Source organism: Accipiter gentilis, chromosome 19, assembly GCF_929443795.1.
Source record: "Accipiter gentilis chromosome 19, bAccGen1.1, whole genome shotgun sequence".
In the NCBI taxonomy this organism is placed as follows: domain Eukaryota; kingdom Metazoa; phylum Chordata; class Aves; order Accipitriformes; family Accipitridae; genus Astur; species Astur gentilis.
The window spans coordinates 27687608-27711280 of record NC_064898.1 but is presented as its reverse complement, the minus strand read 5'-3'; the positions used below and the strand labels follow the sequence as shown (position 1 = coordinate 27711280).

The 23673-nt window shown below is 57.4% G+C and overlaps 2 protein-coding genes across 5 annotated transcripts; one reads left to right on the top strand and one right to left on the bottom strand.

Annotated features, from left to right (window-relative positions):
• Nucleotides 1–888: 888 nt before the first annotated feature.
• On the bottom strand, nucleotides 889–18215 carry RNF121 (ring finger protein 121). 2 transcript variants are annotated; one of them, XM_049823201.1, is made up of 9 exons: nucleotides 18139–18215; nucleotides 11886–11923; nucleotides 10696–10837; nucleotides 9515–9669; nucleotides 8903–9010; nucleotides 8009–8129; nucleotides 5328–5461; nucleotides 3267–3368; nucleotides 889–2502 (listed from the first exon to the last, which is right to left on the bottom strand). In XM_049823201.1, exons 1-9 carry the CDS (start codon nucleotides 18193–18195, stop codon nucleotides 2382–2384), a joined length of 978 nt encoding a protein of 325 aa, XP_049679158.1. In that variant the 5' UTR covers nucleotides 18196–18215; the 3' UTR covers nucleotides 889–2381. The 2 variants fall into 2 exon arrangements, with proteins under 2 accessions (XP_049679158.1, XP_049679159.1); XM_049823202.1 differs by having other exon boundaries at nucleotides 2429–2516; nucleotides 3270–3368.
• A 519-nt stretch (nucleotides 18216–18734) lies between these two features.
• Nucleotides 18735–23380, top strand: XNDC1N (XRCC1 N-terminal domain containing 1, N-terminal like). Of its 3 annotated transcripts, none has more exons than XM_049823135.1 (10): nucleotides 18735–18769; nucleotides 19351–19457; nucleotides 19794–19932; nucleotides 20022–20177; nucleotides 20507–20670; nucleotides 20877–20953; nucleotides 21116–21318; nucleotides 21813–21897; nucleotides 22134–22273; nucleotides 22826–23380. In XM_049823135.1, the coding sequence occupies exons 2-10, from the start codon at nucleotides 19413–19415 to the stop codon at nucleotides 23053–23055; spliced, it is 1239 nt and encodes a 412-aa protein (XP_049679092.1). In that variant the 5' UTR covers nucleotides 18735–18769; nucleotides 19351–19412; the 3' UTR covers nucleotides 23056–23380. The 3 variants fall into 3 exon arrangements, with proteins under 3 accessions (XP_049679092.1, XP_049679093.1, XP_049679094.1); XM_049823136.1 differs by lacking the exon at nucleotides 18735–18769 and adding an exon at nucleotides 18842–18861; XM_049823137.1 differs by lacking the exon at nucleotides 18735–18769 and having other exon boundaries at nucleotides 19198–19457; nucleotides 20510–20670.
• The last annotated feature ends 293 nt before the right edge of the window (nucleotides 23381–23673 follow it).

Sequence of the window (23673 nt, the reverse complement as noted above, 5' to 3'; positions counted from 1 at the left end):
GCCCCAGGGGGTGAAGGAGAGAAGCCCCCAGGGACCCACCGAGGGCTTTGCTCCGGCGCTCGACCGCAGGGGAGCCAGCCCCCAGCCAGCCCCAGCGAGGAGCCTGAGGCAGGGCAGCGGGACCCCGGGCCAGGAGCTGGCCCCTCGGTGCCTTCCCACGGCAGAGCCCCCCTGGAGCCAGCTCAGGGCAGGGGGGGCCCAGCAGGAAAGCAGCAGACATCAGGATTTCAGTAACTCGCTGAGATCAGGCTGCTAAACCAGGGGAAGCCCTTGGGCCTCCTCCTTCCCCAGCATGGCCAAGGCAGGGAGCCAGCACAGGCACGGCCACGGGGCAGGAGCGGCCGCCCCAGCCCTCACACCCTGGCAGCTCCTGCGGCGTAGACACAGCACCAACGCACCTCGTGGAAAAAAGCCCCTAAAACCCCGGTGAGTTTCCCGGCAATCGTTAGCGGCAGTTCCCAGAAGGACAGGACCGCAACTGGCAGAGGGGTTATCTTGGAGACCTCTCCGAGCCTGCCAAGTGCAACACGTCCCCTTCCTCCGGCCGGGATGAGGACAGCGGCCGTGGGCACCATGGCTGGGGCTGCGACAAGCGCTGGCCCAGGGGTCCCGTGGGCAGCGAGGGGCCGGAGGCTGCTACGGTGGGAGGATGGCCCAGCACCCTCCGCTCCTCCACCACGTCCCTGCTCCCCACAAAAGCCCAACACAGCTGAGCTCAGGGTACCACAAGGTGAAATACGTGGGTAGGGGCCATGGAAAGAGTGCTTCATCCCCAGCACCTCGTGGCATCCAGCCTCCCCCCCCCCCTCCCCGGGAGAGCATGAAGGCAGGAGGAGGAACCATGGTCTCACCCCGGGGCAGGGAAGACGATCAAGAAAAACCCTGGACTACATCTCCATTTCCAGGACTCTATTTGTGTTTGGCACAACATTGCAACGTGGTTTCACCCGAAATAAAACCAAAAAGGACGTGGCGGGGCACGTGGTGCAGCCACGCCAGGTCTCACCCGGGTGACGCAGCCCATGCTACAACCGCATCCTAGCCGCCGCTGCAGCCACTTCCCAAATCTCCTGCGTGACGTGGTGCAGCCCCTCGCACCAGGAGCGGAGGTGACGTTGCCTCGTGTCCCCTCAGTGTCCCCCTGCCAGACCCCAGACCCCTCAGGGGACGTGGCTCGAGCCCCCACACTGCTGGGAGAGCCGACTCTCTGCCAAGCCCCAAAATGCCCTGGCTTCCCCCCCCCGCCCCGAGTGCCGGCTGGCCCTGGGGTCAGGGACCTTGCCCTGGCACTCTGCTGTCACGGGCCATACCCACCCATTCCAAAAAATGAGCTTGCAGACCCTTGCGCAAGACGGCACGTGCACCGGCACAGCAAGGAGCGGAGCAATGCAAAGGCAGGAAAACACCGCACCAGCCCAGCCCAGCCCGTGCCCTTTGCTCCATCCCTTTTATTACAGTGCCGAAAAAACCAAACCCCAGTGAGGCATCCCCCGAGACCTGGCGCAACGGCAACCCAGTCTCGGGCCACTCTCAGCGTACTGTTACCGTCACAGAAAGGGGTGCCAGGGAGAGAAATGGCATGGCACCGCTCCGTGCACCTGGCTGGCCCCCAAGCCACAGCAGCCGGGCGCTACCGCCAGCCCCCGGGGAGGAACATAGAAAAGACGGGAGCGTACAAAAGGGTTACCCGAGGCAGGGCACGGGCAAAGCACACCATCACAGCACAGGAGAGCGGCTCTGTTCCTTCCCCGTGCGCCCATGGCACCAGGAAGGGGGACCTGGCAGCCAAGAGTCGGGCCCGCGGCACTCGGTGCCGGGGCAGCCAAGCATCCCTGTCCCCTCTTCCAGGGTGCTGGGCTCCAGCCGCCCTGGGCAGCCTCTCCCTCGCAGCCCCATGCAGCAGAGAGGCCCAACCCTGACCCTGCTTCCCTGTGTCCCATCCTCGCTGCTGGCAGGGCTGCTCCAGGGAGCCGGTGTCGGAGCTGGCAAAGCCTCGGTCCTCTCCCTGTCACCTACCCCGGCAGAGCGGCAGGAGAGGGAGATGGAGAACAAGCCCCCAGCCAAAAGCTCGGCAGGCCGGCACCGTGCAAAGGGCCGGAGAGGGGCTGGGGGAGGGAAACGGGACAAGCGTCTCTTTTCATCTGCAATAGAAAGTTTTAAATATGCTCATTAAAATAATTCCTTTTAAAAAAACAGACTCCCCCAGCCCTAGCAGGAGGGGCCCCAGGGCAGAGTCCTCCCTCAGCCCCTGACGCCACGGTCCTCGGGGACAGCCGAGGTCCTGAGAGGTGATGGAGGAAAGCCAGCGTCCCCGGCCGGCTGCTGTCCCCTGCCCTGGGCACGCGTCCTCTCGTGGCTCCACGGCTCCCCACCGCCTGCCCTTACTCCAGCCCCAGGATGTAGTTGATGCCTTGGACCAGTCCGATGATCACCGGCTGCCAGGCCACCAGGTAGCGCAGCCAGTCCAGCAGCTGCCCATACATGACATGAGGCCTCTCCCAGCTGGGCAAGAAGGAGTTAAAGAGCCACGGGGAGAGAGGAGCGCAGCACACCGAAGAGACACCCAAACCTGCCACGCAGGGGACGAAGCCCCGACCCTCTGCAGCGGTGGGTGCTGGGGGAGGGATGGCTCTGGCCAGGGTCACCTCAGCCATGCCTTGACAAGGAGGGTCTGGGGTATCCCGTGGGATGAGGGGGGGCCCAGCTTCACCATCTCCTCTTCCCATGGGATGGACAGGACCTGCCTTTGAGCCGGGGCACCCACGTGATGTGCAGGCAGCAAACCCAGCAGCTGACTGCGGGGACTTGTGCTCCTTATGGGAACATCCAGAGGTAGAAAAGCAAAACCTGCGGCTCGAGTCATCCCCTGCAGTTGTGTGGAGAGGGGGATGGGGGCGGGGGGGGGGAGGGGGGGCAGGCAGCACAGGAGTGGCTGAGTGTTCCCACCAGTGGGCAGGGACTGTGGGAGTCAGCCATGAAGGGCTTCGTGAACATTTTCATCTCTCACCCAAGAGCTTCAGTGGCACCTGCAGCCTCCCAGCTCCCCCGATGTGCCTGCTGCTCTGTGCCAGGTGACGTGCCCAGCTCAGAGACAGATTTTGTGGGGGGGTCTCTGCCACTGCTGTGGGCTGGCAGCAACCTTCCTGGGGCGCCAGGCAAGCCCAAATGAGTAGCCAGCAGCTCCCGGACACAGCCCCGAGCCCCTCATACGCTCTACCCACTGCTCCCCTTCACAAGGCGCTGGGTCCCACAAGAAGAAAGGATACGGGTTACTGAACATCCTCTTAAGATCCACCTTCTCTTTGCAGTATGGACACGTCTGCTTCTTCCCGACGATGCACCAGCCACGGATGCAGAACTCGTGAAACCTGGAGAGTGGCACGTTAAGGGGAACTGCCTTGGGCTGGAGGAGGGGGGACATGACCGACCACAGAGGAAACCCATCGAGCTTAAGAAAAATTCAGCCCCACACCGCTGTGCAGATGATGGGAAACATCCATGCCATGCAAGGGTGGCTGCATCACACAACTGCAGCCCTTTCCTAGAAGGTGCAGCACCTTCCAGGCACAAAGGAAAGGGCTCACAGGGCAGTGGGTCAGGGCTATGACCAATTCATCAGGCACAGATGAGACACAAATCCTTCACCGACAGTGCCCAGCACACATCACCCAGCACACGCTCACACTGGGACTGGGTTAGACCGACGTGGGCAGTCAGGGCAAAGGCTGCTGGGAAGCTCCTCGATACAAGGATGAGAGCCGGCAGCAGAGGACTGGCAGGGATGTGTCTGGCTGTGAAATGCAGGGGCTTTGAGCACTGGGAAGGTTTGTACAGCCCAGGAGAGCTCTGCGAACTTGACTGTGTGCGTTACACAAAGCTCCTGCAAAGGCTTCTTGAGGATTAACAACATATTTAGGGAATTTCTCCCAGGGTCTGACTTCCAGGTGCCAGCTATGCTCCGTCACGGCAGACGGGTAACAAGGATTCACCCAACCTGAACACAACCTGGAGAGGTTACAGGGAAACATGAGGTAGCGGCAGCTGGGGCCCTATGGCACAGCCCTGGGGTGAGGCGAGGCTGCTCGCTGTGAAGAGGGACTCTGCCACGCAGGAGGGTGTCACTGAGCAAACAGAAACTCCCCCAGCTAATGCCTCTGCTTCTGAAGCCAAGGGTTAATGCCAGAGAGCAGCAGCAAGAGCTGCTCCCTCCTCCACACTGGAGCAGAGGGCTGCCACGGTGCCCATGATCCAGGGCTGCCAGCCAGCCCTCGCCCCTGGGGACCACCACGAGCACCGACTACTCCGACAGCCACAGACGCCCCCGAGCTGCTGCAGGGTAAGTGACGTGCAGGCCCAGGCCCCACGCGGGGTCGGTTGCCAGGGCCATGCCAGTGTAAACCTCGCCAAACAGTTTATAGCGGTTAAATTTAGGCAGCGAGTTTTGCCGGCGTGACCTTTCCTCAAGCCCAGCTTGGAAACCACCTCACAGCCAGAAACGCAAGTGGTGCCAGAGGACATCCCATCTCCACCGCTGAGTCACCGCTGGAAAAACCCCAGATCCGTCCCCAGCTGGGGCTGAGCAATGACCAGGACTTCCAGTTTCAAAACCGACTGCACCTCAATCAGCTGACGGGGAGGGCTGAGTGATTCCAGGGTGCTGGAAACCCCACGCACAGCCGGAGTCACCGTAGGAGATTTGTGGAAGAAGGAAGCTGCCAGGCTGTGGCTGGAGCAGACAGGGTGGGCAGTAACTGGCAGCACTAGAGCAGGGGGCCTGTTTTCTGCAGGATGCGCGCAGGGCAGGCAGTGTTTTCGCCCCTGACTCTTCCCTTCAGAGGCTCTCAGCCAGGACCCACAGCACTGGCTCTCCAACAAGGGGCCAGCGTGACGCAGGCAGCCCAGCTCGTCTGGATCGGGGATACTTCACACCCCTACCTCACACCACTGGAGCTGGCACAGCAGCAAGCGCCAGGCAGACAGGTTCCAGCAGATTTGGCAAAGGCAGCTGGAAAGCAAGGTGCAGCTCCATGGCAGCACCGCCAGAGCCGGGGGAGCTGAGGAGGGGAAAGAAGAGGAAACAACTACTTGTAACATACACAGAGGCGTTGGGGAAGCGATTTCAGGGACACACAGGACTTCGCCACTTTCCATGCCAAGTCAGCTATGACAGAGGCACGGATCATGTGCAAAATCAGCAGAATGGCCCCGCGTCTCAAGACAGGCGTTTCTTCAACCCAGGTCGGGGAAGCCGGGGGCAGCAGCATTCTGCTGCCAGCCCCGATGGGGAGCCGGCAAGGCAAAGGGCTGGCTCCTGAGGAGAAGGATACACGTGGTTGCAGGAGAGGCGGTAGGTGTTCTCAATGATCCCTTCCTCGTTGACATCCACAAAGATCTGCTGACCACAGACGGCGCAGACGCTGTCGGAGAGGTGCTTGGTGGGCATCCCCGAGGCGCTGTAGAACTGAGCGAGGGCAGAGCAGAGGGAGAGCGGTGACAGCGGGAGGGCACACATCCCACACCCGCGTCGGCACGGCTAAGCTTTAAGGAGGGCTGGGGTCAGCACCCGAGGAGTCCAGCCTCAGCCTTTTGGCCTTAAAAACCTTGTTACAGGTCCAGCTGCGGGAAACAACTACAACAGGACAGGGAGCTGCTCAGTGACGTGGCGGCCCATCACACCCCAGCCCCACAAGCCCCCTCCCCATGCCAGGGACCACCCCACTTCGCTCCCCAACAGCCGTGTGAGTTGTCAGCTGCCTGCCAGGGCTGGTGCACCCGCGCTGGGCCATGAGGGCAGAGGCTGGATGTGACAGCAGGACAAGCTGGAGGTCACAGCTTTGACCCAAGATGACAACTTTGGGCTGGCAGTCAAATACGGCCCAAGCCATCAAATACAGCCCAAGCCTCCAGCCCTGCAGGACCCTGAAGCTTGGACGGCCAAGGAGTGAAACTCAGAGCAGCCACCCCCCACCATTTCCAAGCCTTGTTGGCTCAGCATCAGCCTGACACAGCACGCAGGAGGGTGCAGGCACACAACCAGGTCTCCCTGTGCACAGCTCTGGATCCACAAGCTCCTGGGACGGCTGCAAGCCCCAGGTCACTCATGCTGCGTCCCAGCCCCTATGGCCAGGCCGGGAGACACAGAATCATAGAATATCTCAAGTTGGAAGGGACCCATAAGGATCACCAAGTCCAACTCCCTGCAGGACTACCTAACACTAAACCATATGGCTAAGAGCATCATCCAGACACTCCTTGAACTCTGACAGGCTTGGTGCCATGACCACTTCCCTGAGTAACCTGTTCTGGGGACTGACCGCCCTCTCAGTGAAGAACCTTTTCCTAATGTCCAATCTGAATTTCCCCTGACACAGCTTCATTCCATTTCCTTGTGTCCTATCATTGGTCATGAGGGAGGAGATCAGCACCTCCCCCTCCGCTGCCCCCCTTGAGGAAGGTGTAGACTGTGATGAGGTCACCCCTCAGCCTTCTCTTGTCCGAGCTGAACAAACCAAGTGACCTCAGCTGCCGCTCATACACCTTGCCCTCGAGGCCTTTCACCATCTTGGTTGCCCTCCTCTGGACACACTCTGATAGTTTGATGTCCTTCTTATATTGAGGCACCCAAAACTGCACACAGTACTCGAGGTGGGGCTGCACCAGGGCAGTGCAGAGTGAGACAATCACCTCCCTCGACCAGCTAGCGATGCTGTACTTGATGCACCCCAGGACACAGTTGGCCCTTTGGGCTGCCAGGGCATATTGTTGACTCATGTTCAACTTCCCATCAACCCAAAACCCCAGATCTCTTTCCGCAGGGCTGGTCTCCAGCCTCTCATCCCCCAGTTTGTACGTATTACCAGGATTACCCCATCCCAGGTAGAGAATCTGGGACTTGCTCTTGTAAAATTTCATACAGTAGTGATTGCCCAACTCTCTAGTCTATCCAGATCTCTCTGTAAAGCCTCTCTATCCTTGAAGGAGCCCACAGCTCCTCCTAGTTTAGTATCATTGGCAAAACACGCCTCCAGCAGAGATCTGGCACAGCTTTGCTCCAAGCATCCCACGGGCTTGGGGCTGCAGTGCACCCCCTTGGGCTGCAGTGCCAGCGTCTTCCCAGCAGCCCTGGAGCCAGGCCAGACCCTCGGGAAGCACCTGGGCTGCTGCAGGCCTGTCCTGGGCACCCACCGCCTATGTGGGGGGAGACCCAAGCTCTGTCAAGGTGTCCCAGTGCGAGTGGAAGGCAGCTGACAAGGGTCTGGGGCTCCCCAGTCCTGCCAGGCAGTCCTGCCAGGCAGAACCTCCAAGGAGCAGCAACAGAAAGCTTAGAGAGGAGGAGGAAACACAAAGTCCAAGACCCTAAAGAGCTGCTACAAAGAAGCAACATGACCTACTCCACCAGTGTCTTAGGTCATGTATTTTTTGGTGGAGTCAGTTTTTTGGTAACAGGTGAGAGGGCTACAGATTTTAGGCCACCACTGCAGGCATGCAGGAACACGCCCTCTGTCCCCAGGGACAGCACAGGCTGCAGTGGGTACCAGCAGCAGAAGGAAGCCCATGGTGTGAATCCTTGCCTGATGGCTGCATGTCATGAGTTAATGTACCCACAGTGCGGTCCCAGAAACAGGAGTGCTCTTTGGCACTGGATATTTTAAAGGCCCAGGTAGAGAAATATTTGTCAGGAGTTTAGAGGGGCTGAACAGATCCTTCCACTCCCTTATTTCTTGTGCTTCTGAGGATGAGGAGCCACCCACAGAGGCTTTGCTCTTAAGGAAGGATCTCAGAGCCACTCTGTTACATCAAAAACCTCCCAGCCCAGACACCGTGGTAGTGGGCCCAGAGAGAGCACAGTGAGAATGGCAGTAGCCTCAGGGAGCCCTTCCTCAAGGGGGGAGCTTGATGCACTTTCCCATTTAGGGGAGGCAAAAAGCTACTGCTGCAACTGACCATTTCAGGCCCCCCCCATAACGGGGAGGACTCTCGCCTGGGGGACAGCACGGCATTAACTCACCCCGATCGTTGAGGCCATGTAATCTGCACACATCTCAGCAAAGTCCCGCTCTAACACCCCGTAGTAAAGACCATAGAAGAGGAGGGAAATGCCAAAGTCCATCGCGTCTTCTGGTTTGATTCTGCAACAGAAGAGCCCAAATGACATCAAGAGCTTTTTGGGGGGCTGCAGGGGTGCAAAAGCCAGCATGCCAACACAGCCCACAGCACTAACTCCATTGCAAAAGTGGTCCACCAAGGCAGTGGACACACATCACTGGGAAGCATCACCCACAGAGGTCTTCTAGGCACCTGCCCAGCACAACCCCGGTCCCTGCTTCTGGGACACTTCACCTTGGTTGTCAACAAGCAGCATTTGAATGGAGATATGGGCGTGACAACCCAGCTTTCTAATACCCAGTGCCCATTGCCCTCACCAGCCTCTGGAATGAGCCACTGCAGTAATCTCCAGCTATCTTGTGCACCAGATAAGCACCCAGTAAGCACCCAGTTAACACTTTCATGTTTCTGCAGGCAGTTGCCAGGTCTGCTCATATTCCAGAGAAGGAATCAACCTCTCTAAACATGAAGCTGGCTTGGGCTAAGGTCCTCTACTACCACACCTGGGCTGGCTGCTTGTTGCAGGTACCTCTTTATCAGGGTAGCAAAGAAAATCCCACTGCTGCCCCCAGGCTGGACATGTGCAGAGCTGGAGGAGCTGCTGACACAGCTGAACTGGAAGCAGGGCTCTCCAGTGACCTTGACCAGTTTAGGTACCAGCATCTCACCTGTGATCCTCCCAGCAGGGAGAAGACTCCCCAAGAGTCTCTGGCCCCATTAATCAGATTGCTAAGACAACTATTTTTCCAGAGTTACATCCCCCACCCCAGGAGTAGGACCCAAAAGATTCACTCACCTGAATAATAAGTTAAGACCAAAAAGCGTAAACATCACAGCCATGTACCCTACGATTCCAGTGGCATAGCTGATCTTGTATATTAGTAGAAACCATTTATAAACCAGCCTGTAAAGAATTAAAACAAGAATTTAACTACCTCATTTTTCCTGAAAGAAACTGCACCAAGCACCTAAAGAGTTTTACTTTTTAAACCTGGATGATGTTGTTTTCAGACACTTCACCTACCCATGCACATGGGCAACAGAGCTTTAAATTTCTAATTCAAGCTACAGATCCGCCACTGCCATGGGCCACTCACGGTCTTGACTTCCATACCAGAAACCTCAGGATCTCCAAAGGCTGTAAGCAAGTGTGCTTCACACCGGGAATGCCCTCGGTGAGGCTGCCAGCCCACGCGGTATCTGCCTTACCACCACCCACTCGGGTACCAGGTGCACTGGGCTGGCTGCCAGCAGCCAGTTAGTGCTTCACACCGGCCCACACGGGCAGGGGTTGCACACCTCCAGGGTGCAAAGTTTAAGACAATGATCTGTGGCAGCAAAACTGGAAAGAGCTGCTTGTAATGGTTACCCGGGGCTGAGGAGTTTTCCCAGGAACGCGTGTACTAACCTGGGCGTTGTCTGTACCAGAGGTTTTCGAGTTGCCCTGAAGGTGACAAATGCTGTGACTGCTGAGAAGAGCACCCAGATTACCAGGAACCGCCACCAGTACAGCTTGATCGTGAAATACAGAGGCACTACCCACATCTGGAAGAGGGTCACCATCTGCAGGAACAGAGGAAAGGCATTTTGAGCTGGCTCTCTGCTCATCTGACATCAGCAACACCCTGCCAGTCCTGGCAGCCGTTCTCCTGCCTGCATCAAAGGGCCCTGAACAGCACCAGGAAACACGGGAGGTTCGGTCTGTGGCACCCAGCACCCAGAGAACATGCTCAAAGCCTAACTGAGGGAGTCGGATGCAGCAGCCAAGTGATCTTTGGTAGCAAAGGACTAGAGCTGGAGGGAAAACACACAGGAAACATCTCCAGAGGAAGGTACAGGAGATGATCCACCTAAGCAGTTGTCATAAAGTGACTATGTAAACCTTTGTCTCTCCAGGGTCCCAAACACTGCAACCACAGACACCTCAGGCAAGTATTAAACAAGGAGACAGGCACAGCGGAAGGTTTCAGACTTGTCTCTGCCCTACAGCCTATTCCCAAAAGGGATCTATGGCCATGCAGCTGAGCTCCTGTGGTGCTGCTGGAGGGGAAGAGGCAAACAGGTTTGGTTTAAGTTCATAGAGGATTACAGGTATTGCCTGGAAACATTAATTACGATAAGGAAGTCAGGGTGAGGTTGGTTCAGGTGAAATAACAGTCCCTGACAAGCCAGTGGCATCAGCAAGTGGTAGGTCTGCTCAGCAGAGCCCAGTGGTGCTGCAGGAACCGTCAAACCCAGGGTCCTGGCAGCAAGAAGCCCCCATCGCTTCTGAGGAAGTGCTCACAAAATGCAGCTTCCCTTTGTGTTACCCTCAGGCCAATACCCGAGCTCTGCTTGTCCCATCACCTGGTGTCAAAGCATTATGTAAAACTGAGTTATTAGCATCACTTATAACAGAAACTTGAGGCCTCCGGGTGCATCCATCCGCATCCCTACCTAGAATTCCCACAGGCTGCTGGGAAGACAAGGGTATCTCAACACCAGACAAGAGGAGAAAAACAGGAACATACTTCTCAGCAGCTAAAGGATGGCATCGCTCAGCACTCGCATCCAGCCTTGAAACAAAACAGCTGTGTGGGAGACACTTACGTTGTAGGAGCGAGGGTGCCTCTGTTTCCACTGAACCAACAGGAGCTGTGCCACCACTAGCGTGGCGATAAGGATGAGGACCATTTCGGCATGCATAGCCTCGTGACCACGGTGCTTGGCATGCATCCGTGCATGCTCCACCCTGCAACAACAGGAAAAAGGTGGCTGAGGAGCATGCGGGCACAGACCGCATGCTAACAGCACAGTGGGGCTGACAAACACCTCGGTACAGGGAAGGCAGGAAGACCAGACTGAGAGACACCATGAAGGAATGTTGTGGAGATGGGTGCTATGTTGCAAACCAGAGGAGAAAGGACAAAAGGCTTCTCTGAGACTAGCTCATTTTTAAACTGTGAAAGTGAAGACTGCTATCCAGCCCATCCTGGCATGAATGAGGCAGAGATAACTCATGCTGACGTAGCTGAACTAACGAACGTGGAGTGCACGTTCCACGTAACTCACCCAGCAGCTCACCGGTGCAACAGCATCAGCTGAGAGGCTGTTTGACACCACAAGCGTGCAGTAACGCTCAATACCAAACCCTCAGCCCAGTTGCAGAGCCAGCAGCACCATGCCCCCTCTCACCCAGCAAGGGAAAGCCTGAATGGGCAGGATGGGCACGGTCTACAGCTGGCAAAACCCACAAACCCCAACAAATCGCTTCTCTCTGCCCTGCGCAACCCCATTTGCAACCTGGAACAAGTGATTTCCAGACTGATGCTCTACAGACACCTGGGGTTTCTTTGCAGCTTGTGCTGTTTGACCAAAAACCAAGGCAGAATTAAGACCTGTAACATCCTTACATCTCGGTCTTAAGCTGCCAAGACAGTTCAAGTTAAGAGAAAAAACATCCAAACCCAACAAATATGCCAAATTCTCTGATCTTAAGTCATCCTCTTTAAATTAATACTGAGAGAAGACCAGTCTTACTGTGCTTTTCAACAAGCGTCTAGCTGAAATTGGTTTGGCTAAGGGAAAAGGAGGAATATCTAGTAAGCAGTTTAAAAGAAAAAATATTAGTATTGCCTTTTAAGACAGTTCATACTTCCCCCTAACAAATAACGCTGCGCAGGGAAGGCTGACCCTGTCCTCTCCTGCCATGAATATGGGCTGTGCTGCTGGTAGCTCCGGTCAGGAGCAGGAGCTCGCTCAAGCTGTAAGCATCAGTTCACCTCCCAACACAGACTCACCTCCATCTCTCCTCTGGGGACAAGTGTGAAAGATCGACCTAGGAAGAAAAAAAAACAAACAAAGAAATCAGCCACTGTAGTTTGGGAGCAGCAGTACCAGCCTAGAATGGATAACTTAATTTACTTCACCTCCTCAAACAGCGCAGGTGCTGGTTTATGACCCACACGAGCAAGGCTGTGCTGTGGGTCTACACTGCCTGCTCACCGTGAGTAACCCTGACATTGCACCCATCTCCTTTATCTCCTGGTGAGACCCGATCAGTGCTGACAGCAGCGGTGGAGTCAGCTGCAAAGCCTCCCCGTGAGACTCCCAGGATTGCTCTTTGCAAACTTTAAGGGAAGCCCTGGATTAAGAAGCTTTAAACAACAAATCCTGAACATGCCCATCATGACACCACAGCCCAAAGCTGTCTTTTGACCCTCCAGACTGTATGGGAAGAGCTACAGAGTCCCCCTGCTCCTCCATCACCTGCAAGTACCTTTCCCCTTTTCCTCATGTATTTTAGTGCAGCCAAGGCTCTGACCACTGTCCCATGCTACGTGTACCAGAAGAACTGGTTTAAGTCCCAAGTTCACAACCCAGCCAGGTGTCTCTGGGCACAGAGGGGCAATCCCAGTGCACATCAGAAACAGGACAGAGAAGGGAGTCCAAAATGCCACCAGTCTGCAGGATAGGGGATGGCATCTGCACACCAGCAACAAACCATCACCAAAAAAATTTTCAGAAAGAACCACAGAAGATTTAGGACTTGCTTTGATGACATGGCTGGAAGTTTCTCCCAAGCGTTATGGGCAGCAAAGTTTTTGGCCGACACAAGCAACTGAGAGTGACGGGAGATATTATGTTATTAGTGATGTTATACTATGTTATTAGTGATGAGAGATGATGGGCTGGCATAATCTGTGCTTAACACAAGCTGAAACTGCCAGGCTGGACACAGGTTGTTAAGGACATCCTCTATCTGACAGGTTTAGGGGACAGAAGGAACATACTAAGTGATTTAAAAGCCCCCCCCTTGCAGAACTGCGACTCTGTGCTAACCTTCTCAGCTTGCAAGCAAGCAGCACCCAGAGGCCAAGCCTCACAGAATCCACTATCTCCCCCAGTGAGATTTAGTGCGAATACTCTCACCATGAGGCATTTGGACTGGGGAGGAGTGGGGGGACCTTTGACATTGCATTTCAGCTTTTTCTTGGAGCTTTGTATCTTTACACAAGAGCTGAAGAGGCCTCCAGCACTGGTCACGTCCCTGCACAGGCTCACTGGCCAGGCAGCACTCATCCCAGTGCCAGCACAAACCCCGACACACAGTGCTGGGGATGCAGCAAACGAAATCCCACAGCTCTGACTTCATTTCGCCTTTCCTTGGTGAGGCACAAACACAAATAAAACCTACAGTGGCTCACCTAGGGTTGGGCATATAAACGCATGGTTTTCATAACACCATCTGGCTGGAGACGCTCCAGCATGGCCGAGGGGACGGGGACGGCACTTGCCCTGGCTGCCAGCTCTCCCCCTGGCACAGCCACAGCGGAGCACATGGCTGGCCAGCCCTGAATGACCCATGCTTGATGTTTACCAGCAAGCAGGTATGAAGCCATAAGAAGAGTGATCAAAAACAAGTCGCAGCAAGGACTTTGTTATCACACTTTCCTGCACAGTCTGGATTTGTGTACGCAGGAACGGGCTCCACCTCACTCCAGCCTCCAATGACCAGGTACGGAGCTGTTGGCTTGGCTTCAGCCTTTACCCCAGGGCTCTCCCGGGGACAGTGCAGCAGCCAGCCTCACCTGCCCGTGTGCAGGATGCCGTGCCATCGCTGCCGGCGACGCGTGACAGATCCCTCGGGGCTGTTCCCCAAATAGGTGTCTCGCAGCCAGCACCTCCGATAGCACCCGGGCTCGGCCAAGGACATGCACAGCTGCCTTGCTTCCTCTGTGATGCCTAATTATACCCTGGGGTGAGGAGGCAGGGAAACACACGCATGGCAGCAATCTCTCTGCGTGCTGTTACACATCTGCTGTGCTTCACCCCAGAGCAATACCTGTGGGACATTTGGTCCCCAAGGCCTTTGAGAAGCACTTCAGTACTTAGATAGATGCAAAATATAGAGCTATGAAAATCCCTGTTTGAGCTCGCTGGCTTGCATAGGAAACCGCGTGTAGGTGGTGACGATCTGACACCAGCTCCAAGAAGCACGCTTGTATCACCCAAATTCCCCAAGCTTCGGTTCCTAAAGCAGCTACATCCAGATTAATCAGTTCAGTCACTGCTTTCCCTTAAAAAAGTCAGCTACACAATTCATAGTTAGAAGAACTGCTCTGATAAACAGTAAAAAAACAAATTTTAAAAATCTTCTCAAGTCACTGCAAGCAGGAGAAACTGAGAAACCCTATGTGCTCGTCGGCCCAGCTCAGCTCTGGTGTAGGTCGGTCCCCCTGCAAGCCCTGTGAAGTCCCTGGGGGCTCCCACTGCCACTCCCCAGGAGATCCCTGCTGCCCCCAGGCTCTACCCCAGTCCTCACTGGATGAGGAAATTTTACAGGCACAGACAGTTCAGCACATCAATTATTTTTTTCCCCTTACAGTGGCTTCTGGTCACTCCTCTGCACTGCGCCAGTAGCCACCCCATCCACGCTGGTCTGTCCCACACATAGGGAACAATTCTCAGCTCTTTCCTTCAGCATCTTCCCCAAATCTACAAATTCTTCAAACAAATGAGCTAAAGCCTTCTCGGCTCCAAACCCTATGGAAATCCTGCTGGCATTTCACATAGAAGAGGGCTTCCTACCTAGCTGTCCTCCAAAGCCAACTGCAACTGCCACATAAGCTGTCCTCACAAGTGCAAGAATCCACAGCACTGGACACAATTTTCCCTCAATTACAGGGACTGAGCTTCAACAGATTCCCCAGAGCTTAAAGCTCCTGAAATAACTTTATTAAGGGGAGCTGGGACGTGGCAGACAGGACATTCAGGCAGAGATGGATCGATCTAATGACTGTCAGACATGACTTGGCAGAGCAGCCACCCCAAACAGGACCTTCCAGTTAACCCCTTCTTGATCTGCATGCTCTCTTACCAAAGAAATCCAGTTTTGGTTCTAAAAATGAACAGCGATGGTGAACCCAAAGGCGAGCCACGGTGCCAGGAAGCACCTGCTCTCGCTGTTAAGCATTCACTCTATTTCTAGTTTGGGTTTGTCTCAATTTGACACCCCGGGTTTGGGTCCCTTTCTAACCCCATCAGCTAGGCTGAAGAGCCTCTGCTCTTAAATCTTCCTTTACCAGGCCAGAGAGGCGAGGTGTTAGACAAGAACCATGAGGATGACAGAATTATCTGAAGATATTAAACCCATAACTGCCTGTTTCTTGCAGTCCAGAAGCAGGGAGACAGGAGGATCTCCAGGCACACATACCAATCACCCTGCTGCAAGCCAGTTGTAATCTCCTTACGCTCTAAATCTGGGAAGGAGGTAAGGAGAACATCTAGAGGATGAAGAATAAGCAGCTGCTGATTTCATTTCCAGGCTACAGACCAGCCTACAGCTCATGTTGTGCAGCTCCGCAGTATTTTGGCCATCAAAACCAACAGCATCCAGCATCTGCTACGCACAGCCCTGGGCAGAGGCAGAAGAAAGCTGAGGATCTGGGACACCGGGGACCTGATCTCACCTTTCCCAACCTCAGTATTTGTTTCACATCACCCACTAGAAACAACCTGAAATAACTGGAAGATAAATCTCTGAGAGTCTGGCCATTCACCCAAGGCAGATTTTGAAGAGGCAGGCTCTTTAGTGAAAGTCTCAGGAAATTTTGGAATCTCAGTTCCTCGTTTATTTTGCTCATAAAAGAGCGTGGTAACAACCAGCAGGGAGTAGAAAGGCCCTGACTGATCAAACGCTTCGATAATTGTAAATGAAACATTTGACGACAGCCTGAGTTACAAACAGGCAGAGCCAAAGCCACATGACACTCAGCATTTATCCCACACGGGTGCACCAAGTGAAACGTTAAACTGCTTTCAGATCTGTACCGTGCACTGGCCCCACAGTTAATGGTTCGTCAGTGACATGCTCAGCCCAAAGAGCTGCCAAGATCTCAGGACAACACAACCATTCGGATTTTGTCCCAACAGACATGGATTTTGTGGAATCACAGCACAGGGATAAGCACAGCCCTGGTACCCCTCCTTATCAGCTGCCTCCTCGCGATGCCCCCTCTGTCCCCCTCAGCCAGCCCCAAAAGCGGTTTCCTGCCAGACTGAAAAACAGGAATTTCACTTTTGAGGGTCAGAGACTTCAGATCCTCCACATTTATAAAGGAAAGAGGTTTCCCATCTGCTGCTGGCACTAAACTAAGGAGCTCACAAGTGCAACGGTTGACTATTTGCTTACTAGCTTGCCTTAAGTCTCACTTATCACAATGGAAGAGATTCACAGGAGGATGCCAGGCTCGCCTGTTCAGAGCCAGGCTCGGAGAGGCTGGTTCCAGCGTGCACAGCTACACCTTGGCGTTCTTCAAAGCCTGGCTGGAAAAACACCTCTCTGGCATAAAAAGCCACCACCCAATATCTTTAAATATAACAAGCAGCAACTCAAGAGCGACTGATTTGTGCTTTAAGATGTTCAGTCACTGGATTTGAGGTTGAATCCTCCTGTCACCCCACTGTACCTGCTCCTCGGCAGCAACACACAGCGGAGGGAGGATGCACAAGCGCTTCCTGGGCTTCAGGCAGACAGTTTCACCTCGCTCGCACAGCTCAGCTGTACACGAGGGAAGCTCCACAACTTGACCCTGACAGTAAATTTCCCAAATACAACCTTCAGCACCTGAGAATTTTTAAGCCAAACTACCAGTTCTTGAGGAAAAGCACCGAAACCCACCCTGACTGCACCAGCTGACCATCTTGTCTGCCCTGTGCCACTGCTCCCAGGGCACAGGCAGCACTGCCAGCTGCGCACACACAGAACTACTCTATAAGCACAAGGAAAGCTCTTGAGCATGAAGCACAGGTGATGGCAAAGAGCTGCGGCAAAGCCTGGGACAGCAGTGCCATTAGAGTGCTGCGGTATGGCGGCAGATGCACATGCCGCACTCCAGCTGCGCAGAAGCAGGCGAGCCCCTGCTCTCAATTCCAGCTTTCTGAGCAGATTTTTTCTTTTTGCTCCAGCTTTGCAACTTTTCATCTCTGCAATTTTTCATCTCCAGGAACGCCTGAAAGCCAGCACAGGAACTTCGATTAAAGCCCTCTGTTTCCCAAGAGCAACAAGAGCTACTAATTATCTTGGCATGGAAATTTGCATGGCACAGCACCAAGGTGACAGGCTGAATGTTACCCGCGCCACCAGTGGCCGAGGGCACCCTGAGGAGCCCCATGTGCTCCCATATTCTCTGAAATGCAAATCCCACCCTGGTCCCGCGTGGCTTTTCCAGCAACGGGTTTTACAGTCAGGGAATGAATTAAGAGCAGAGGTGCTTAAGGGTCCAACTGGTGTTTCCAGGGCGCCTCTTCACCCACATGAGCTTTGGGGACCCCGTCTGGAAACAGGCGCTTTGGCTACTTCAGGGATGCAAAGTCCTTCTGTGGGGGTTGTCCCCGAGTGCCTCGGTGTGCAATTACCCGCCACGTCCCCAACCGCCCTTTCCTCACGCCAACTCAAAGGCTGTTCCTGAGCACCCCCCCCTCTCCCCTGCTCCCCACAGCCTCCTCTGGCTACCTCCAGCCAATTCCTCCATCCACACCCAGCCCCTCACCCTCGCCTCAGGCCCCCCTCCCCAGTGGCCCATTCTCACTGCTCTCACCCTTCCCCGGTGCCTCCAACACCCACGGGGAATCCACAGCCCCCCAAGGCCCTGCAGACCCACTGCAGCTCACCACCCAGAGCCCAAAGGCCCCCTAACCCACAGCCTCCCCGACGTCCCCCTGCCCCAGGGACCCCCAATGTCCCCCTGCCCCAGGGACCCCCAATGTCCCCCCAGCCCTAGCAGACCCCGCACCCACCTGCCCCAAAGCCCTGCAAGCTCCCAGTGACCCAGAATCCCCCCTCCCCTGCCCCTGGGACCCCCAGTAACCTCAGAGCCCCTCGGTGCACACCCTCCACCGAGCCCCGACCCCGAGCCCCCCCCCCCAGCCCCCGCGCCAGAGCCCCAAACCCTCCCTCCGGCGCCCCCCTCCCCTCCAGACCCCTCTTCCCTTCCCCTCCCCGGGGTCCCCAGCCCGCACCGACCCTCGGAGCCCCCGGCCCCCCGCTACCTCCTCCACATCCCGCTCGACGGGGCCTCCAACCTCCACTTCCAGCACCGCCGCCATCTTGCTTCCCGCCCCCCCCCCCCCCCCGGTCCCCAGCGGCCAGCATCTTCCGCCGCCGTCTGCCAATCACCGACCAGGGCACCGTACCTTCGGCCAATCGCTTGACGCGGTGCTGCCGGAGCGGCCAATCAGAACAGAGGAGGGATGGGACAGCCGCCAGAAGCGCAGCTTCAGGCCGGAGGAAGGGGCGAGCTGTCAGGGCTAGGGATCATCTGCCATTTCCAGTACCGTAGCGGGACGGAGACTCCCCGCCGACGGGCCCGATTACACTGGCCGCCTCTCCCCAAGGGGCCGCCGGTCCAACGCCGGCGGGACGCCGTTTTCCCTCCTGCTCGGCCCCGCCCCTTCCCATTTGCCTCCCACGCTGTTTCGGAGGGAGCGCACATGTCAGACGACCCCTTAGCTCCCTTTGCGCGGGGCGGTGACGCGGCGCTGCTGGAGGACTACGTATCCCGTCAGGCACCGCGTCGGAGCCCCCGGGCCTGGGACCGGCACCGGGACCGGGGGTCGGGGGTCGGGAGCGGGGCGGGGGGGCTGAGGCGAGGAGGGAGCGTCGGGCCGGCGGGGAGCGGCGGTGAGAGGGCCGCGGGGTCAGGGGTCGGAGGTCAGGGGTCACGCGGATTGGGCGGGAGATTCAGGCGGCGGCTTCGGGATCGGGGCTGAGGGGTGAATGGGGCTGGGGGGGCTGTGGGGCAGGCCCGGGGGGTTAACGGGCTGTGGGGCAGGACTGGGGGGGTGAATGGGGGGTGGGAGGGGCTGTGGGGCAGGGCTGGGGGCTATTGGGATGGCAGAACGGATCTGGGGGGGTTGTGTGTGGGAGCACCTGGGGTGGAACTGGAGGGGCTGAGGGGAGTTGTGGGGAAGGGCTGGGGGGCACTGGGGCGGTGGGATGGGGCCGGGAGGCTCTGGGGTGACTGAGTGGGACTGCTGAGGGGTTGTGGGATGAGGCTACAGGGCTGGGGGGGTGAGGTTGGACTCAATGGGGACTAATGGAGTGGCTGCCCCAGTGCCTCCCACTTTGCACCGTTTGAAAGTGGGGTGAGCTGTGCCACGGCAGGTGGGAAGGGGCAGAGACTTGGCAGGAGCCGGAGCGCCAGCTCTTTCCTGCCGGGAGATGCTGGATCCCATCGCAGACCTGCCCTCTCTCCCCACCAGGTGCTGGAGGATTCCGAAAGGAAGCTTGATCCCTGCAGAGGGTTGTCTACGGGGGATCCCGGATGGCTCCGGTTAAAATCAGCTACATCGTGTCCTTCTCCTCGCAGGTCTCCAGGGTGTTTCCTCAAGGGGGGCTGGGTGGGAGGTTTGTAAAGGTCAGGTTTCTCTCTGAGCTGCTGAAGGAGGAGGGGGGCTCAGTATGGGGTGTGGGGGGGTGCAGCCCCACAGCTGTCCTTGTTAGGCACCGCCTGAAGGGCACTAATTAGTGTTGAAGGGCATGAATTACACGTGATTATTCCCCTTTCAAAAAGCAGAGTGCTGTTTCTGGGTTGCCAGAGTCTCCCCTGCTTCTCCCCTGTGCCCAGAGCAAGATGGGAGGTGAAGGGGAAGACAGTTGGGGAGGGAGCTGGCATGTGACACGGCATCTCTGCTGTCGTGTGCAGGATCCCAAGTACCCGGTGGAGAACTTGCTGCATGAGGACAGCCTTCGTCCCTGGCTCGGCTGCCCCCAGGACCGCAGCAGGCAGCTGAAAGTGGAGCTGCAGCTGGAGAGAGCCAGTCCCATCGGCTACGTGGATGTTGGTATGTGCCCCCCTCACCAGCTCAGGCAGGGCTGTGCCCTGGACGAGGTCGGCAGCTCTGAACCTCCCATCCCTTGTGCCTTAACACAGGCAACTGCGGCTGCGCCTTTCTCCAGATCGAGGTGGGACGTTCCTCGTGGCCGCTCGAACAGCCCTACCTCACCTTGGTGCCCAGTGTCGCGCTGATGACGCCGGCTGACTCGAAGCTGGATCAGAACCGCTGCGGGGTCCGAATGTTTAAAGAAGGTAAAGATCACCTGATACGAAGGGAAAGAGGCCCAAGGCAGAGCAGAGAGGCTGGGGGGGGGAGGCTTGAAGGGGACAGGGAGACCAGGGAATGACAAGTAGTGCTGGAGACCAGGGGTCACAGCCATCCTTTTTGCTGTAGAGGGTTGTACCAGTAGTGCTCCCCTGCCCTGACCTCTCCCGTGCCCGTAATCCCCCAGTTGTCACCGTGTCCTGGTCCTGGTCCTGGAGGGACAACAGTGGCACAGGGTGACGAGCAGAGGTGGGCATGGTGCCGGGACAGCAGTCCCCAGTGTGCCCCCTCCACCCCAGCTGCTGCCCCCCTGCAGCAGACTTCCTGGCACTGGCGGTGGGGCAGAAGTGGGACCGCCTGCGGCTCACCTGCAGCCAGCCCTTCAGCAAGCACAGCCAGTTCGGGCTGTCCTTCATCCGCGTGCGCACGCCGCTGGACCCTGAGCACCCCCAGCCACCCCCACCCTCGCAGCAAGGCCTGGTAGGTGCCTCTTACCCCTCCGTGTGCTCCTCACTGTGGGAATCCGCCAGGAGGTAGCAGTGATGGGACTTTTCCTCTGCTGCTGCCACTCTGTACCTGGTGGAAAGTGCGTGAGGGTGCTCGCCTGGCTGAACTGGGGGCTGTGGCTGGGGCGGGGGGCATGGAGTGCTGGCCTCCATTCCCCAAGGCATTCCCTCATCCCACAGGAGGATGCTAAGCCTGCGGACAGCCCCTGGCGCTCCAGCCCTGCCTTTTGCCGGACTTTCTTTCCAGAACCATGCTCGTAAGTAGCCTGATTTGGTCCATCTCTGTCCTCTCCCTGCGCAGTCAGGCCTGGAGCCACCTCGAGGTGTTTCCTCCAAGCCCCTGGACGCCTGGAGCCCCGGCTCCCACCAGCCTGCCTGCTCGCACCTCCCTGTGGGGCTGATGGTCTCTCTGTCTCCAGGAGCTCGAGGGAGGAGGAGCAGCTGAAGAGCCACCTGCAGCAGCTGGAACCAACCGCCTGGAGCCCAGCCCGCCTCAGCCGCCCAGCCCAGATGGTGCTGTCAGCGGTGCGGAGCCGGGCATTGAGGCCCAGAGCCAGCACAGGTGTCCCAGGGGGTGACCCGGAGCTGCCGACTGAGGACCTGGGAGGCCCTCTGATGCCAGGTGAGCCAGAGCTGCCTGCAGCCAGCGTAGGGCACATTGCGGTGCAGAGAGCCTTTATGTAGTTGGTACGTGCCCCCTAAAGGGATCTTGTCCTGCTGAGGGCTCTGCCCATGGCTGGAGGGATCCCACCTGGGGCAGGCTGGGGTGAATCCACAGCTGCCAGGGTGCTCCCCATGCCCAGAGGGATCCTGTTTCCCCTGCCCCGCTGGCAGCAGGACATGTCCTGGCCAGGGTGGCCTTCCTCTGGGCAAGTCACCCTCCTTGCTGGTGTGAAAGCAGCATGATGGTAAATCCCATGGCTCACCCAGAAACCTCCTGTGATCCATTTACTGTCCATAGTGGGGCAGCTGGAGGATGCGATCGTTATTTCGTGTCACGCAGATGTTTTCCCACCTGTGAACCTCGCTGGTTCAGTTCTCGCCCGGCCCCTTCCACCAGGAGAGCTGGCACTGCTGGCTGGAGGGCAGGGTTACTGCTTGTCCATTGTTCCCCAGGGTCTGCGCAGGACGTCCCTGCAGTCCCCACAAGAGCTCGCAGGCAGCCGGACAGCAGGCAAAGAGCTCCCAGCCCTTTGGGCAGGTAATCCCTCGGGTCACCGTGTTTCTCCTGCCTTCACCCCAATGATTCCTCTGCTCTGAGTCCCAGCCGGCTCCTTGCCTGCACCCATGGGGCAGCCCAGGCACAGCTCCCCTCTCCCTTTTGGTGTGTTGCCGGGATCCGGTCCCTGTCTGGGGCTGGTCTTTGGCAACTTTGGGTGCGCAGGACACGGTGGAGCAAGCCCTAAGCTTATAACTCCTCTTGCAACACCTCTGCAGGTCTCTGCCAGCCGCCTTGAGGCAGTCCAGGTCAGGAGGAAGAGCCAGAGCCCGCAGCCACCAAGAGAGACGGGCCAGGAGGGGTGACAGTGGAGGGGACAGCAATCAGGGGGAGAGGGGCATCTGCCCCATTTGCTCAGGTGAGTAATTGGCAGGGGTCTCCTCTGGCCTGAAGCGGCCTTCCTGTAAACACAGAGTCTTCACAGCCAACCTGAGCAGGGAGGAGGACATGCTTCTGGGGCAGAGCACAGTGCGTCTGTCTGTCTATCCACCCACCCGTTGGCTGAGTCCCCTTAGCTCAGCAGCACTCCCTTGCCTGCGGCTGTGGAGCTGCCACAGCATTGGGGTGGGCTCAAACTGGAGGCAGTTGGGTTTGAAGGGCTGTGAGGGATGAGGGGACAGCGGCAGACGGGGACAGCAGCAGCTGCCGCTGGCTGCACCATCCTTGCTTGTGTGTTGAACCTCAGCTTTTTGGGGAGAAGCAGCAGTGGCTCCATGGCTGGGACACTTCACTCCCGCTTGTGCAGGGTGCCACGGCACCAGCCCTGTGACGGGCAGAGGAGGGACTTCACAGTGTGTCATGGGGTGCTAGGCTGCCGCAGGAATCTTCAGGGAGGGTGTTGAGCTGAAACCCCATGCTCACACCAACACCAGAAAGCCTGGGACAACCGTGTCATCTCCCCTTTCCGCAGGCCGCTTCAGCCTGGATCTACTCCCCCTACATGCCTCCTGCTGTGGGGAAGAAGACCCCGATGCAGCCTGGCCTTCCTCCCCGCTGGCAGAGACGTCCCCCGACACCTGGGTGTCCTGCCCCATCTGCGAGCTGCCCTTCAGCGTGGCAGAGGTGGAGTGGCACGCCAGCACTTGCGGGGAGCAGGCAGGGACGCCGGGCATCCCATCCTCATCCTACCGCGTGAGGTAGGGCTGCGAGGACAGCGGAGGGGCGGAAACGACAAACCCCCCGTCGTGGCACTCCGGCTGAAGCTGCGTTGCTGCAGCTGTTGGAGACGCCGGACCAGAGCCCTGCCTGCCGTGTCGAGCAAGCTGCTGGCAGAGCCGCGCTGCTGGACCTAGTTGTATCACAGCAAGGCGCATGGGCAGGATTTGGGCAGGGAATGAGCCTGCGCAGGAGCGCCAGCCACGCTGGCAGAGGCATAGTGGCACTGGTAAATTTGTGGCAAGGCTGGTGTGGGGATGGAGAGGCCGCTTCTATTCCCACAGACAGGCTTGGGGGAGCATGGGGACAATGCCGGGGCTTGGGGTGGGGAGCATGGGTGGGGAAATGCTGTAATGATGGGAGTTGCTGCTGGAGAAGGATAAATTAAAGGAGAGAAAGAGAGAGAAAAACTCCCTTGCGGCTTCCTGGTGTTGCAGTGAGCTCCCCAGATGAAGGTCCTGCCTTGGGGCACCCTGTGCAGCAGTGGGGACAGTGAGGAGAAGGTGGTCACACTTTTCCTCTTCTCAGGACCCCCGCTGTCAAGCTGGCCCCGCAGCTGGCGTAGGCGATGCCACAGCAGCAGCATGTCCCCCACTCCAGCAA

Coding starts and splice junctions, on each gene's coding strand:
- XNDC1N (XM_049823135.1), top strand. CDS start 19,413: ATGGCTCCGGTTAAAATCAGCTACATCGTGTCCTTCTCCTCGCAG. Junction 21,319..21,812: donor GGGAGGCCCTCTGATGCCAG/GTGAGCCAGAGC, acceptor ATTGTTCCCCAG/GGTCTGCGCAGGACGTCCCT. Junction 21,898..22,133: donor GCTCCCAGCCCTTTGGGCAG/GTAATCCCTCGG, acceptor ACACCTCTGCAG/GTCTCTGCCAGCCGCCTTGA.
- RNF121 (XM_049823201.1), bottom strand. CDS start 18,195: ATGGCGGCGGTGCTGGAAGTGGAGGTTGGAGGCCCCGTCGAGCGGGAT. Junction 11,924..18,138: donor TCGAGCGGGATGTGGAGGAG/GTAGCGGGGGGC, acceptor TTTTCTTCCTAG/GTCGATCTTTCACACTTGTC. Junction 9,011..9,514: donor CTGGTACAGACAACGCCCAG/GTTAGTACACGC, acceptor AATTCTTTACAG/GCTGGTTTATAAATGGTTTC.